General features: G+C 37.5%; 1 protein-coding gene across 3 annotated transcripts in view; it reads left to right on the forward strand.

Moving 5' to 3' along the window:
• The window catches only part of FARP1 (FERM, ARH/RhoGEF and pleckstrin domain protein 1), a 334,579-nt gene that overhangs the window by 239,895 nt on the left and 80,001 nt on the right, over window positions 1–14,683 (forward strand). For all 3 annotated transcript variants that reach the window (XM_069064154.1, XM_069064153.1, XM_069064152.1), the window contains 4 exons: window positions 8,131–8,278; window positions 10,869–10,964; window positions 13,298–13,461; window positions 14,223–14,291. In XM_069064154.1, coding sequence (XP_068920255.1) covers window positions 8,131–8,278; window positions 10,869–10,964; window positions 13,298–13,461; window positions 14,223–14,291 — 477 coding nt within the window. The remainder of the gene's footprint in view (window positions 1–8,130; window positions 8,279–10,868; window positions 10,965–13,297; window positions 13,462–14,222; window positions 14,292–14,683) is intronic.

The following is a 14,683-nucleotide window of genomic DNA, read 5'->3' on the forward strand; positions in this document are numbered from 1 at the left end:
CTCTCTCATATAAATATTCTTATGTCTTCTCTATGCTAAAAAAAACCCATGAAGTTTTTTTAAAAAAAAAAAACCTCTTTTCTTTTATCTTATTAACCTTTTAAGCTATCATTCTATCACTTTCTTTTCTATCACTACCAAACTTCTAGAAAAAACAGTAGACACATGCTTCTTCCATTCCCTCTCCAACCCATTGTAATTTGGTCTCCACTTTGATCCTCACTGCCAGAAATAGTCTTTCTGCCCTACAGATTCTTGGTGTGTGACTTTATCCTTAGACACAGACATCATCAGTGCCATAATAAAAGTTATTCTGGCTTAGTAAGACCTGCTTACTCAATAGACTCAAGTAAGATAACTTGATTTTGCAGTTACTTCCTTGTTCTATTATTATAATATTTTGGGCAGGCAGCAATTCATTGTTGATTTATTAATGCGAAATTAATATTGGTTTATTATTACCATTCATACTATATTAGTTGTTAAGCTATCGCCCATCATGTTTCTAAAGAAAAGGGTTATAAGAGTTGGTGATTGATGAGATGTGAGGGGCAAGAAAGAATGAGATTTGGATGGCTGAAAGAATGTCTTAATGAAAAAAATTGATAGAGGTCAGGAGAGCAGGTTTTAAAGAGAAGGACATGATGTCTTTAGCTTTTGACACTTTGAGTATTAGAAGACAGGGTGCATTCCTATGGAAACACCCAGAAGGCAGTTAGAAATGTAGAGAAGGAATTGAACAGAGAAATCGATTTGGTACTAGATGCGTAGTTTTACAAAATTGTGTATATAAAGATGTTAAATGAACCTTTGGAAGTGGTTGAAGTTACATAGAAATTGTAAAGAAAAATAAGAGGTCAAGAAGACAGCTATAGAGAATGTCTACATATAGAGGGCTGAAAGGAGAATATTCTAGCATAATAAATTTAACACTGGGAAAGAACTATTCCAAATCCTTCATTTTACAGATGAAAATATTGAGACCAGAGAGTTTAAATGACATTGTCAAGGTTATATAGGTAGTAAGTGATGAAGCCAAGATTTGAGCTCAGGTACTCTGACTCCATGTATACCAACATGCAGAGTGTGACAGAGAAGGGGCAGTCATAGAGAAACCAGAAGAGTGAAATAACATGGAAGTCAGCGGAAAAGAGAATTTCAAGATATGTGGACTAATCAACAGTGTGAGCTAGTTGGGAACAAAGGGCCTCAGTGATTAAGATGTTCTTGGGTGAAGTCAAGGAGGAAGTCAAATTCCAAGGACTCAAGGAATGAAAAGATGGCAGAATAGAAGCAGTGAGTATAAACCACTTTCTAGAAGTTTGGTAATGAAAGGAAGGAAAGAGCTAGCTTGATAGCTTGGTAGGGTAATCAGGTTTTTCATTCTAGGAATAGACAGTCTAAATTGATTGACAAGAAAGGTCTGTTTCTTCTTCCCACTCTAATATTTGGTCATAGGCTCTGTATGTCCCAATCAGCAAATACTGATTGAGGTCTGGAACACATAGCAGTTCTCCTTTTCCAGGGGTTATTTATTAGGCCCTGAGAAAAACTGATTCATGATAAACAATTTCGTAAGAGGCTGGTTTTAAAAATCCAGCAAGTCAGTTTTCACCGTTTATACTGAAAAAAATGTAACTGCAAAATGGATATTTATTTGTGTTGGTTAATGGCAAGTTCTCTCTTAGTGAGGAAGTGTATTCAGGAAACCAAATAATAGGGATATGTATATAGTCAGGTACTTATGTTTTTTTTTAAATCAATTATACTAGTATAGGTTGGAAAAGAATTAGCTACTCAGTTTATATGAAAAAGATTTGTGGAATTCAGTTGGCTATAAACTCGATTTAAGTCAATAGTGTGACATGGTAGCCAAAAAAGTGATCTCGATCTTAACTGCAATAAGTTGCCCTGGCCAGAACATATTTGAAACATTGTCTTCATTTCTGAGCAATGTTAAAAAAAATACGAGGGATGTTTGGGTTTTTTTAATGGTGGGGATTTAGAAGATAGTGGATGGCACCTTCTCTAGGATACTGTGATATATTATGAAATATTTTAAATCTAAATAAATTATTTCCCTAAAATTAAAAAAACAAGGGAATTTAAAATTCATATCATAAGAGGATCGTTTTGAATAATAGTATCTGTTTAACTTACAAAAGACCTGGAGGAGAATAGGGTGAGATATATATTCTATAGAGTTCTGGAAGAGAGAACTCAGACTAGTGGGTAGCATTTAGAGGGAAGTTTTTGACTCAATATAAGGTGGATTCTAACCCTGACACTATTCATCTTATTCTTATGCTTCTTTCTGGCATAGAGATAATGCTAGTTTCCCAAAAGCTAGGAATGGGCAAGATGTAAGCTCTGGAAGAATCTACCAGGATTGAGAAACTTTAAGCACAGACTCAAAGTGGGACTGTACATCTGTCATCTGAAGGCCAGCCTAGCTAAGCTTGAAGGCACCACTTGAGAAGTGAAACTGGGACTGACTCTTACTACATTTGTGTCTTCAGACAAACATCTTCCCTTTCTATGTCTCAGTTTCTTCATCTTCAAAATGAGGGGAATTGGATTAGGTTGATTTCAGCTTTCAATCCTAAAATCAATGCCATTGATTGCCAAGATTGACCATAAGGAAGTGAATATTTTGGCCGTATTTTGGTAACCCATCCCCCAAAATACACTAAGTTATAAAGGGGTAGCAGATTGTATTAGATGGGGGAAATATGCACAATGGTGAAATCCCAGATCCTTAAATGTGATTTCTCTTGAATTTATGAGTTCTCTGCCAATAGAGTTCAAAGATGGATGGAGCTATTGTAGAAGGATAATGGACTAGGTAATATTTCAATTCTCTTCTAATACTTTAAAATCTATCAAATTAAGAAGCTACTCTGGGCCTGCATTCAACCTATTGATTTATATACATATCTTATCCTTCTCAGATTATAAACTCCTTGAGAATGGCTACTGTGACCTTTTCATTTTTGCATGATGCCTTACACATAATCTTTTAAAAATTTTTTAACAGTAATTCCTGTGCCACTACCTTTTCCCTCCTCCATATCCTTCTTCTCTCCCCGCCCTTCCCATTTAAGAGATTTGAATCCTGAACTTATTACATGTCTGAAGATTGATGAAATTTTATCTTGGGTCTTGAAGTAGATGCTACCTTATTTTTAGATTCTGAGGCTGGTCAGGGCTCAAAAAAATGTTGACAAAGGTGACTTAAAAATGGACAGTCATTGTATTGTACATTATTTCTCATCAAAACATAGATATTTAAATATTACAATAGACCTTTAATTTATTATCTTTGAAATGATTACATTAGTGGCAAACTATTAATCAGGAAGGTCGAAGAGTATAAAGTTGAAGAAGCAATGCAGTTGGAGTCAAGAGACCTGAGCTCAACTTCTAGTCCATTTACTCTCTCCATGTATGACTTTGTGCAAATCATTTGACTTTGATTATCTTTAGTTTCTAGTACCTACTTCCCCTACTAGAAGCTATGTCCCTCTCTCTTAATATGGTCTAAAATTCCATTAATCTTTGACTGTCATATTACAGTCCAGACCTATTGAGCATGCAGGCCACTAAGAACCCTAGAACTTTTTCAGGACTACTATGTAATCATGCCTTCCCCATCTTATTCTTGTGAATTTGATTTTTTTTTTGTACCCAAGTGCCCTACTTTACACTCAGCCTATTAAATTTCATTTTCTTGGGGGGGGGGGGCCGAGTCAAGATGGCAGAGTAGAAGCAGAACCTCCACTGGGCTCTTCCTTCCACCTTCCCCAATCCATGTAAAAAGGGGACTCTAAACAAATTTTGGAGCTGCAGAGCCCATAAAATGAAACAGAGAAGCTAACCTCCCACTGAGGACAGCCCAGCAGGCCGGCAGGAATCTGCCAGCACAGAGCTCTGGGAGCCAAGCCCAGCCCCACACCAAGGCTTTAGCCCCAGGGAGGGCCTGACCAGCAGCTGGCCAGAGGGACTTCAGATCAGCAGCAGCTGTGGCCATTTCCAGATGTATCAACACATAGATGTGAAGGACAAAGTGAGAGGTCAGTGCAGTCTGGACTTTGGGACCCAGTAAGTGGAAGTGCGTGGCTTTTGCCCCTGGGACAAGAAGCTACTGAGATGCCAGCACAGCCAGCCAGCACCACATGGCAGCTTCAGCTCCTGGCCTGCAGAGTGTAGGGGGACCAAGCACCAGTCTGAAGGGTAATCACTCTTGCTTTAACCTGCTTGGATCTGGATTGCAGTCTAGGGTGGAGGTCCTGGGGTGTGTGTCCAGCTTGCCAGAGCGTGTGGAGACCTCAGAGAGGGCACCCATCAATGCTTCCAGCAGCTGAGAAAACCCCAGCGTTTGGGATGAAAGCTCCCCTGTCTGGTGGCAGAGTCCTCCTGTGGCAAAAAGCCCAGGGGTCAAGTGACTGAGGGACGACATGACCAGGCAAAGGAAACAAAGCAGACAGAAGATTCCAACATGAGGCTCCTATTTTGGGGACAAAAAGGAGCAAAGCATCGAACAGGAGGAAAACAGTGAAGTCAGAACTCCTGCACCAAAAGCTCCAAAGGAAAATACGAGCTGGTTACAGGCCAGAGAGGACCTTAAGAAGCAGATAAGAGAAGTGGGGGAAAAACTGGGAAGAGAAATGAGAACAATGCAAGAAAATTATGAAATAAGAGTCAACAGCCTGACTGAAGAAAATAATACCTTAAAAAACAGACTAACTCAAATGGCAAAAGAGGTTCAAAAAGGCAATGAGAAGAAGAATGCCTTAAAAAGTCGAATTTGCCAAATGGAAAAAAGAATCTCAAAAGTTCACTGAGGAGAATCATTGCTTCAGAATTAGATTGGAGCAAATGGAAGCTAATGACTTTATGAGAAATCAAGATGCTGTTAAACAGATCCAAACAAATGAAAGAATAGAAGGCAATGTGAAATATCTCATGGGAAAAACCACTGACTTGGAAAATAGATGCAGGAGAGATAATTTAAAAATTATTGGACTACCTGAAAGCCATGATCAAAGTAAGAACCTAGAAGCATCCTCCAGGAAGTTCTCAAAGAAAACTGGCCTGATGTTTTAGAACCAGAGGGCAAGATACAGGTTGAAAGAATCCACCGATCACCTCCTGAAAAAGATCCCAAAAAGAAAACTCCTAGGAATATTATAGCCAGGTTCTGGAATTCCCAGATGAAGGAGAGAATATTACAAGCACCCAGGAAGAAACAATTTGAATATTGTGGAAACACAATCAGGATAACCCAGGATCTGGCAGCTTCTACACTGAGGGATCGAAGGGCCTGGAATGTGATATTCTGGAGGTCAAGGGAGCTGGGATTAAAACCAAGAGTCACCTACCCAGCAAAACTGAGTATCATGTTTCAGGGGAAAATATGGTCATTCAGTGGAATAGAGGACTTTCAAGCATTCTTGCTGAAAAAACCAGAGTTGAAAAGAAAATGTGACATTCAGATACAAGAAGCAAGAGAAGCATGAGAAGGTAAACAGGGAAAAGAAATCATAAGGAACTTATCAAAGCTGAACTATTAACATTCCTACATGGAAAAACAATAATTGTAATTTATGAAACTTTTCTCAGTAGTTGAAGGGAATAGAAATATATATGTCAGTATATGAGGGTATATGGGCATATGAATACATATGTGAATGTGTGTATATATGTTTACAGGCATACATAGATAGAGGGCACAGGACCAATTTAACAGGAAGGGATGATACTTAAAAGGTGAAACTAAGAGGTGAGAGAGGAACATAATGAGAGGAGATGGGGAGAGACAGAATGGGGTAAACTATCTCATATAGAAGAGGCAAGGGAAAAGAGTTACCATGGAGGGGAAGAATAGGAAGGCAAAAGGGAATGGGTCAACCTTATTCCCATTGAATTTGGCTTGAGGAGGGAATTAAATACACACTAAATAGGGTATCTCACCCTCCAGGAGAGTAGGGGGGGAGTAGGGGATGAGAGGGGGGATGATGGAAGGGAGGGTAGGCTAGGGGGGAGGGAAGTTGAAAGCACCCACTTTTGAAAAGGGATGGGATCAAAGTAGAGAATAGAAAAAATGGGAGGTGGGATAGAAGGGAGGGAAATATAGTCAGTCTTTTACAATATATCTACTATGTTAATGTTTTGCATTAGCTACACATGTACAATCTATACTGAACTGCTCATCTTCCCAGTAAGGGTGGGAGACAAGAGAGGAAGGGAATGAATCTGGAATTCAAAGTTTTAAAATCAAATACTCAAATACATATTAAAAAAATTTCATTTTCTTAGATCGAACACAATTCTCTAGTCTGTCAAGATTGTTTTAGATTCTTAGTCTGTCTCCAGTGTTTTAGCAGTCTTTTCCAGCTTGGTGCCATCTCTACATTTATCCATGTCATGGATTTTAAAATGTTAAATACACAGGGTCAAGCACAACTCAAAAAGTCAACTCCATTTGAAGTTTCCTGCTGTGTTGATATTGAACCATTAACTACCTCTTTGAGTCTACAAATTCGAGTCCCTGTGATTGGATCTCGTCTCTCTCCATATATATTATCCACAAGAATATGAAATACTTGATCTAAAAATTTGCTAAAATCTAGATGTTGAAAACATTCCCCTCATTGACTAGTGTGGTGGTCCTATCCAAAAAGGAAATGAATGATTTTTCTCATTGAAGTCATCCTGTCTCTTTATAAACATCCTTCCCCTATGTAGAGGCTTGCTTTTGAATTTTGAAAATTTATTTTATTAATTAATAGTATATATTATATAATAAATAAGTCTTTTAAATTTAAGATCTATTTTAGAATTTTCCTGGGAACTGCAGTCAAGCTCTTTGGGGTGTGGTTTATAGACTCTTCCCTTTCTTTTTGAAAACTGATGAAGCATTTGCCCTCTTTAAGTCTTTGGGTTCCTTTCCTGTTTTCTATAATTTCTTTTATTGCTAACAATAGCTCTGCAATAACATCTGCCAGTTCTTTCTAGACCTGAGCATATAGTTCACCAGGATCTGATGATTTGGATTCTTTAAGGTATTCCCTTGTAATCTCCTTACTGATCTTAGGTACCAGCTACCTTCCAGTGATTCTTATTCTGTCTTTTCCAGTGTTAAAGCCACTGTCCTTTGCAGAGAAAATAGAAATAAAATAGGAATGGAGCACCTTTGCCTTAAGTTACCATTGCCCCATCCACACATGCAGAAGTTTTATCCTTTTTTTGATCCTTCATTTTGTTTTCCCACCTCCAGTTATCTTGGATTCATTTTGAAAATATTTTGTACATAGCTGTATTGTACATATTGTCTCATTCATAAAATATCAATTCCTTGAGGGCAGGGGCTGTTCCACTTTTGCCTTTGCTTTCCAAGACTCTAACATGGTGTCTGGTATATAGTAGGTCCTTAAGAAATGCTTGTGAGTTGATTTATTCATTTGTAAAATGGGGGTATGATAATCCTTACCCTATCCACTTAGCTCACCTGATTGTGAGAATTAAATGTTATGTGAAAGCCTTTTGTAAATGTCAAAGCAATATGTCAAAGCAATATGAAAATAGAAATGAGCATACATAGAAGGACTATAAAAACAGAAAACAAAAAGACATAGTTTAGTGGGTCAGATCTTGACCCACAACCCTGCTATTATGGTGGATTCCATGGCTTTTCTTTTTGTTGTTGCTGTCTTGTTTTTTAAATAAAGCTTTTAAGACATGATGATGCTATTGTCCCTGTTCTCTAAAGTACGGTTTTGAACTTGGTTTACAGGGATAGGTCTATTGTAAATGACTGAAAAACTTGTTTTAACACAATGGGTTTTTTTGCTTTTGTATAACCTTAAAGGAAATTCTTTGAGAATCTGAAAATTGGCAGAATTTGAAGTAGACATTTGGGGTTTTGAATTACACGAGCAATAGAGCTTTTGTTCCAGCTGCTAGACTTTGGGTAGGAATGAATGGGAGTTTGGATATCATCTGATCAGCTAGCCTCAGTGTTTGGATGAAATGCTTCTTTATGTCCCTAGAGAAGCCACTTAATCCCAAATTAATAGACGTAGGGAATTCAAATCTTCTGCCCTTTCTTTTTAATTTTTGTTTTATAAGTGGACAAACACCAGCAGAATCAGATTTCCAGCTCCTGGAGATTGCCCGCCGGCTGGAGATGTATGGAATCCGGTTGCACCCAGCGAAGGACAGGGAAGGTACTAAGATCAACCTGGCTGTTGCCAACACAGGAATTCTAGTGTTTCAGGTGAGAGCCACTTCAGAGTACTGTTCACATCCCTTCACCAGGTGATGGGGAAGAAAATTGGGCCTTTGAACCCAATTCCAGAATAACTGTTTATTGAAATTGGTGGAGAGGATAAGGCAAAACATACCCTTCCTATTGTTAATATGTGGTGAGAGATGGTAACCCCTGCACAGTTTTCTATTTTCTTACTCTTATCACTTTGGTCTATGTCCTAAAGAGAGGCCAAGTTGGCACAGTAGAAAGAAAAGCCTGCTTTGGAACCAGGAAAAACCTAGGTTCACATCCTAATTCTTACATATACTGTCTGTCACTTAAACTCTGATCAAGTCTCTTAACCTTTCAACGATGATATAGGTAAATCTCTAAGACTTTAGGTATGAAGAGAAGGTAAAGCTTCCTAAGCTGGTAGAAAGTGCTTCCTATGGTAATGAAATCATAAATTCACCATCCCTTTACTCAGTTAACTCTTGCATCCAATTTAATTAGCATTTTTCCATATAATTAAGGAATCAGCAGTTAAGGATTTATTTATTTGGGTTGTGAGAGCCTAGAAATACATAATCCTTGCTGAGATCAACATAAGACATCTAATGTATCAAAAAACACAGTATTAAGTCATGCTTTTTCCCTCAGCCCATGAAAAAGCTTTTGCATTATTGAATTTTTTCATGATGCTCCTCTGGAGTAAGGTCTTAATAATTTCATTCCAATCATGATATTTTCTATTATAGTAAGTGGTTGTGGCTATTTATAATTATGAAATGTAGAATATGCATTACATATGCATATGTATACATATAATTTGTACCTATATATACATATACATGTGTACATATATACATACACACATACATACCTGTGAGACCTGTAAATCTAAGAAATTCACCAGGAGAGATATTCATAATATTGCAATTATTACATCAACATAACTGACCAGCAGATAAGCCTGGTAAATATTCTGTTGCCCTGCTTGTTATTTAACTCTGCGTGTTCTGATCACAGGAACACAGTCATTTAGTGAACCCATGTCATCTAGGACATAAGCTCTCTTCAACTTAACTGCAAACATCTTAGATCTATGTTTTTCTCACTAAATGAAAGCAGTTAGTACTTGCTTTGATTTTTAGGCATTGGTGGAAGAGATGTCTGCTTTCCTCATAATGCTATAGTGTCTTATGATTAAATTTCACCAAATTTATTTTATTATTTATTTTATCTATTAATTTCAGAGCTTTACCTTTCTTGCATTTTAAGAAAATGGATGTTGCTGTTCTGCTGCTGTGCCTTGAGGGTTAATGACTAGCTGGTTATTTGGGGATAATTTTTCAGAGGATTCAAAGAAATGTTTCTTTCTGTATCAAATAGCTTTCAAAATGTCACTATCTGCTTATGATACATGGCAGGAGGGATCTGACTTCTAAAACATTTTTCTAATAGGTAAAAATGCAGCACTTGATAAGATCACTACTGCAAAAGTGAATATATATATATACATATATATATTTGCTATAAATTAAAAGCCCAAAGAAACACTAAAACCATACTTAAAAAAACCTATTAGTTTCCCTACAAATCCTGAAATACAAAAGCTGAGTTCCTTATAGCATTATTAAGTTGTTTTCCTTTCATTCCAAGTAATTTGAATATTGTTAATTACATAGTAAATTAATAATGTAAAAGTATTGCATAATGAAATTAATCTTCCTGCTAGTCCATTTATTTATTCCTAGAATTTTGATTTTGTTGCCCTTTTGCTTTTATACCTACTGAATTCCTATGATTTCCTTACCAAATATGACTCAGTTGCCAAAACCCCAGAAGTCAAAGATATAGTAGTATACTATACTTTGGACAATGAATGCCTGTCTTATAATTCAATTACTTGTGTTTTTCAGTATCAGTCTTGTTCTTTTTGTGTGTGTGGAGGAAAGGCAAGGCAATTGGGGTTAAGTGACTTGCCTGAAGTCACACAGCTACTAAGTGTGTCAAGTATCTGAAGCCAGATTTGAACTCAGGTTCTCCTGACTTTAAGGCTGGTGTTCTATTCACTGTACCACCTAGCTACCCCAAACAGCCTTGTTCTTAACTCTTGACTGTATCATTCCAAATTCACTTGACACTGGAATCAATGAAATTTGAATTTTCCAGGTCAACTCAAGACAGTAGTAAATTCCTGGTGTGCTTAGATTTGGTGGTAGACGTATTCAAACAAAAGAAAGCAAAGCAAATTCTAGAAAGCAAACCCTAAGCAAAAGACTAATTCTGAGTGGGCCAGGTGAATTCCGCTGTAAAAATAATAATAGTCTATCAGGTCCTCAGAACTTCCATTACCCATTCCAAGCAGTGGTGGGTTGGTTTAATTGAACCAAAGAACTCAAGTTCATTCCTATATATTCCAAGGCTTTGTTAAGGGGATAATTCACAGATGTCTAGCCAACTTTTGTAGAAACACGATTGTATCCCTAATGAACTAGTGATGTGTTCATATGTTAATGTCCTTTTATGATTTGTAGACATATCCCTTGAATTTGCTGTTATACTTCATCGGATGGCCATGTGTTTAATTGGATGGTTTTGTGTTTCTTCCTAGGGTTTTACTAAAATCAATGCCTTCAATTGGGCTAAGGTGAGGAAGCTGAGCTTCAAAAGGAAACGTTTTCTCATCAAACTGCGCCCTGATGCTAATGTAAGTGGGTCAGGGAAGTTTAGGGCAGACCTCATTTGGCTATCCCAGTACAAATGAAATAAATACTTAGGGTATGCCTGTGATTTATTGAATTAAATTTGAAGAATTGATTTGGACAATTACTAAAATGCCCTTGTAAGCTGGAGTTGGGGGTCTCCATAATTAGAAAACATATATAAATGGGAAAGTGATATCTTAACTGTTATCTTTATGAGTGACGATAGCAGATAGTAGGTAGGATATTTGAAATTGGGAATACCTAAGTTCATAACCCACCTCAAGCATTTCCTAGCTCTGTGACCCTACATAAGTCACAGAGCTTTTTTTTTTTTTTGCTTCAGTGTCCTTATTTTAAAAAGGAGAGTGTTAAATTTAATGTCCTTTTTGCTTCTAAATCTACGATCCTTAGGTAAAGAGAAAATGTATTAGCAATTGTACAAGGATAGGTAGGGTGTCTGAGGCTAGTGGAGTAATTTATTTTTTATAAATTCAGGAAATTCCCATATATGTACATTGCTGTATTGTATTGTTGGGACCCCAACCAAAGCTGCCACCTAGAAAAAGCTACTTCTGATATCCAGAAGGAACAGAAAATACCCTCCCAAGTCGCTTCTTCCCCACTGTCTCCTTTTCTTCTTATCCTCATTGTTACCTCTCTGGAGCCCTTGATACCCTAAGAGTATCTACCAACACTAGAGTCCCTACCTCCTCCTCCCCATTTTAAGCCTTCTACACTTCCATTCCATGGACCCCTGTTCCCCACTTGAGTCTATGGTAGTGGTAACTCAGACTGAGAAATTCCCTGGAATCCTTCAGGGATAGACAGCCCCTCTTCAGGGAAAAACAAACAAAGAAACAACTTTGCTCTTATGACTGGGACAATGTAAACAATAAATGAATCTCTACTGTGAATAGAGACCATATTTTATCATAGTGATGATGTTACAAGTGATGATTAGATTCTAAAGAACTATTATGGACTAAATAGGCTTTTTTAGACTGACCCGGGTACTCAGTCCTATTTGTAGTATTCTTCCTATGTAAAAATGCACTCTTAACTTCCAAATAGTTGACCAAAAATCAGATTTTGAAATATAATCTGTTTGTTTCTCAGGAATTGTATGTGTCAGGTAAATTCCCTATGAAAATTTGGCTCTCTTAAAAATTTTAGGAGGGAGCAACCGCTAGGTGGCTCAGTGAACAGAGGACCAGCCCTGGAGTCAGGAAAACCTGAGTTCAAATCCAACCTCACATTCTTAACACTAGCCATGTGACCTTGGGCAAGTCACTTACCCAAATTGTCCTGCCCTCCACCCTCCAAAAAGCAAAAAAAAAAAAAAAAAAAGGAATTATAGGAACTGTTGTTCTAGATAGATAGATACCTGGATATATACATATCCATGTGTATATATGATATGGCTCAGTAGAAAGAGCACTGGGTCTTGAGTCAGGAAGACTTGAGTTCAAGTTTGACCTCAGACACTTACTAGTTGTGTGACCCTAGGCAAGTCACTTTCCCCTGTTTGCCTCACTTTCCTTATCTGTAAAATGAGGTAGAGAAGGAAATGGAAAACCACTCCAGTATTTTTGCTAAGAAAACCCCAAGTGAGATCATGACTGAAACAAGTAAACAATAACAAATAAACATATACATACATGCATGCATGTATGTACGTGGATAGGTACTAGATGGATGGATAGATGGCCTTTTAAGTTAGGGGTAGTTGATTATAAAAGGAATATATTAGGACCCTAAAGAATATCCCTGTATCCAATTTCTATAAATGAAATATATAGACTTGTTAGCTCAAGATGGAACTTAGATTCCCATAGAAATGATTTTCTTTTCCAGAATGGCACATGACGCCTCCTTTAGGCCTGACACACATGCTGAGAAGACATGAGATTATGTCCCAACATTGGCCGAAACTTAAGAAAGAAAAATTGTGAACCTCATCCACTAAGGCTTTGCAAGAGAGTTTCTATACTTAGGCGTGTCTAAGCACAATTGCAAATGAAGAATGTGTATTTTGTTTATGAATCCTATTAAAGAAATTTGATCAGCCTTGCTGGAAGCCAGACTTTCTTTGTTAGTTCTTCTAGGTAGGATTAAGTGTGTGGAGAATTAAATGTATGTGTGGAATTATGACTTAGATAATCACTGGCAGAGGTAATCGCCAAACATTGAAAGGGAATGTTTGCCCTAGTGAATTCAAAACTGAAATGGAATATGGCCTATTACTTTCCCATCCCCTTTCTTTTTTGTATAGCTCAGTCAGTTTTTTTGTAGGTGATAAGAGGAAAAACCAAGTCATAATTCTCTTTCTCTTTAGAGCTCATACCAGGACACCTTGGAGTTCCTAATGGCCAGCAGGGATTTCTGCAAGTCCTTCTGGAAAATATGTGTGGAACATCATGCCTTTTTCAGACTTTTTGAAGAGCCTAAACCAAAGCCCAAGCCTGTTCTTTTCACAAGAGGGTCATCATTTAGGTTTAGGTAAGGTAGAGTCTATCTCCAAGACCTATAACCACAGTTCATCACTTCTGAACTATTTCAGTGACAATTTCCTTGAATTGAATTCCTTCTATGATTGAAGTGTTAGTATTTACAGCCGATACAGCTGTTGTTTTATGTAGTAGGGGCACTACTTAAAACCCATTAGGAACCTAAAGACTATCCCTGTATCCTATTTCTAGCCTCTGTAGAGGCTATTTGTAGGGTCTGCAAGCAGTGAAAAGCAAGGTCTTTCCTGAGTTGCTCAAGTAGTAGAAATCCAGTGCTTTCAAAGCAAAGCCCCTTGGTGTCTGCTTTCAGATTTGCCATCAACAGTAGATTTAAACCTGTAAACAGCCTTCCTTTCTAGGAGCAAAAATAATTTGATAATCTCTGTAGAATCTGAGGTATCTTATTACACATACCTGTATAAAAAGAAAGAGTAAACAACAATGGCAATGCCTATAATTCTGCAGTAACAAAACACAAAGTCTTCATGAACAGTGCTTTCAGAAATGGGACCTTTTTCACCCCCCCCCCCCCATTTATTAGTGAAACCCAGAGCTTCTGAAGAATGGAAGGGAGAGAATTCTGTTGTTATTATTGTTTTCATTTCTGACCCATTGAAAAGTTCATGGCATGTGTAACAGCTCACTGTTCTGGAAGAAAGGAAAACAAGATGATAAATCTTTGTACTTATCTGTATAAATGAGAACACTTTTGTATTCTTCTCTCTCTTTCCATAATTGTGGTCTTTATCCTAGTGGTCGGACTCAGAAGCAGGTTCTTGACTATGTTAAAGAAGGAGGACATAAGAAAGTTCCATTTGAAAGGTGAGAGAAACTTTGATGCTATTTCTGATTTGAGGGCAATGATACTCTCCAGGTAACCTTTCATTGCTGCCAAGAATGTCTGTCTCCATGAAGGCTCAGTGGCCCACCACAGACTTGCTGTTACTCAACTATATTCCCAACCTTTACACTGACCCTGGGCAGGTAAACTCCTCTTGTCTGTCATATATTTTTTCAATATCTTCTCAGGGGACACTTCTCTTTTTTTTAATACTATTTCATTTTTCCCCAATTACATGTAAAAACAATTTTTTTTTACTTTTTTTTTTTGCTTTTTGGAGAGGAATTGGGGTTAAGTGACTTGCCCAAGGTCACACAGCTAGGTGTGTGTGTGTGTGTGTGTGTGTGTGTGTGTGTGTGTGTGTGTGTGTGTG

The sequence above is a fragment of the Petaurus breviceps genome, unplaced genomic scaffold (genome assembly GCF_028583685.1).
Source record: "Petaurus breviceps papuanus isolate PSGF00001 unplaced genomic scaffold, PetGlider_PUasm1.0 90625, whole genome shotgun sequence".
Lineage (NCBI taxonomy): Eukaryota > Metazoa > Chordata > Mammalia > Diprotodontia > Petauridae > Petaurus > Petaurus breviceps.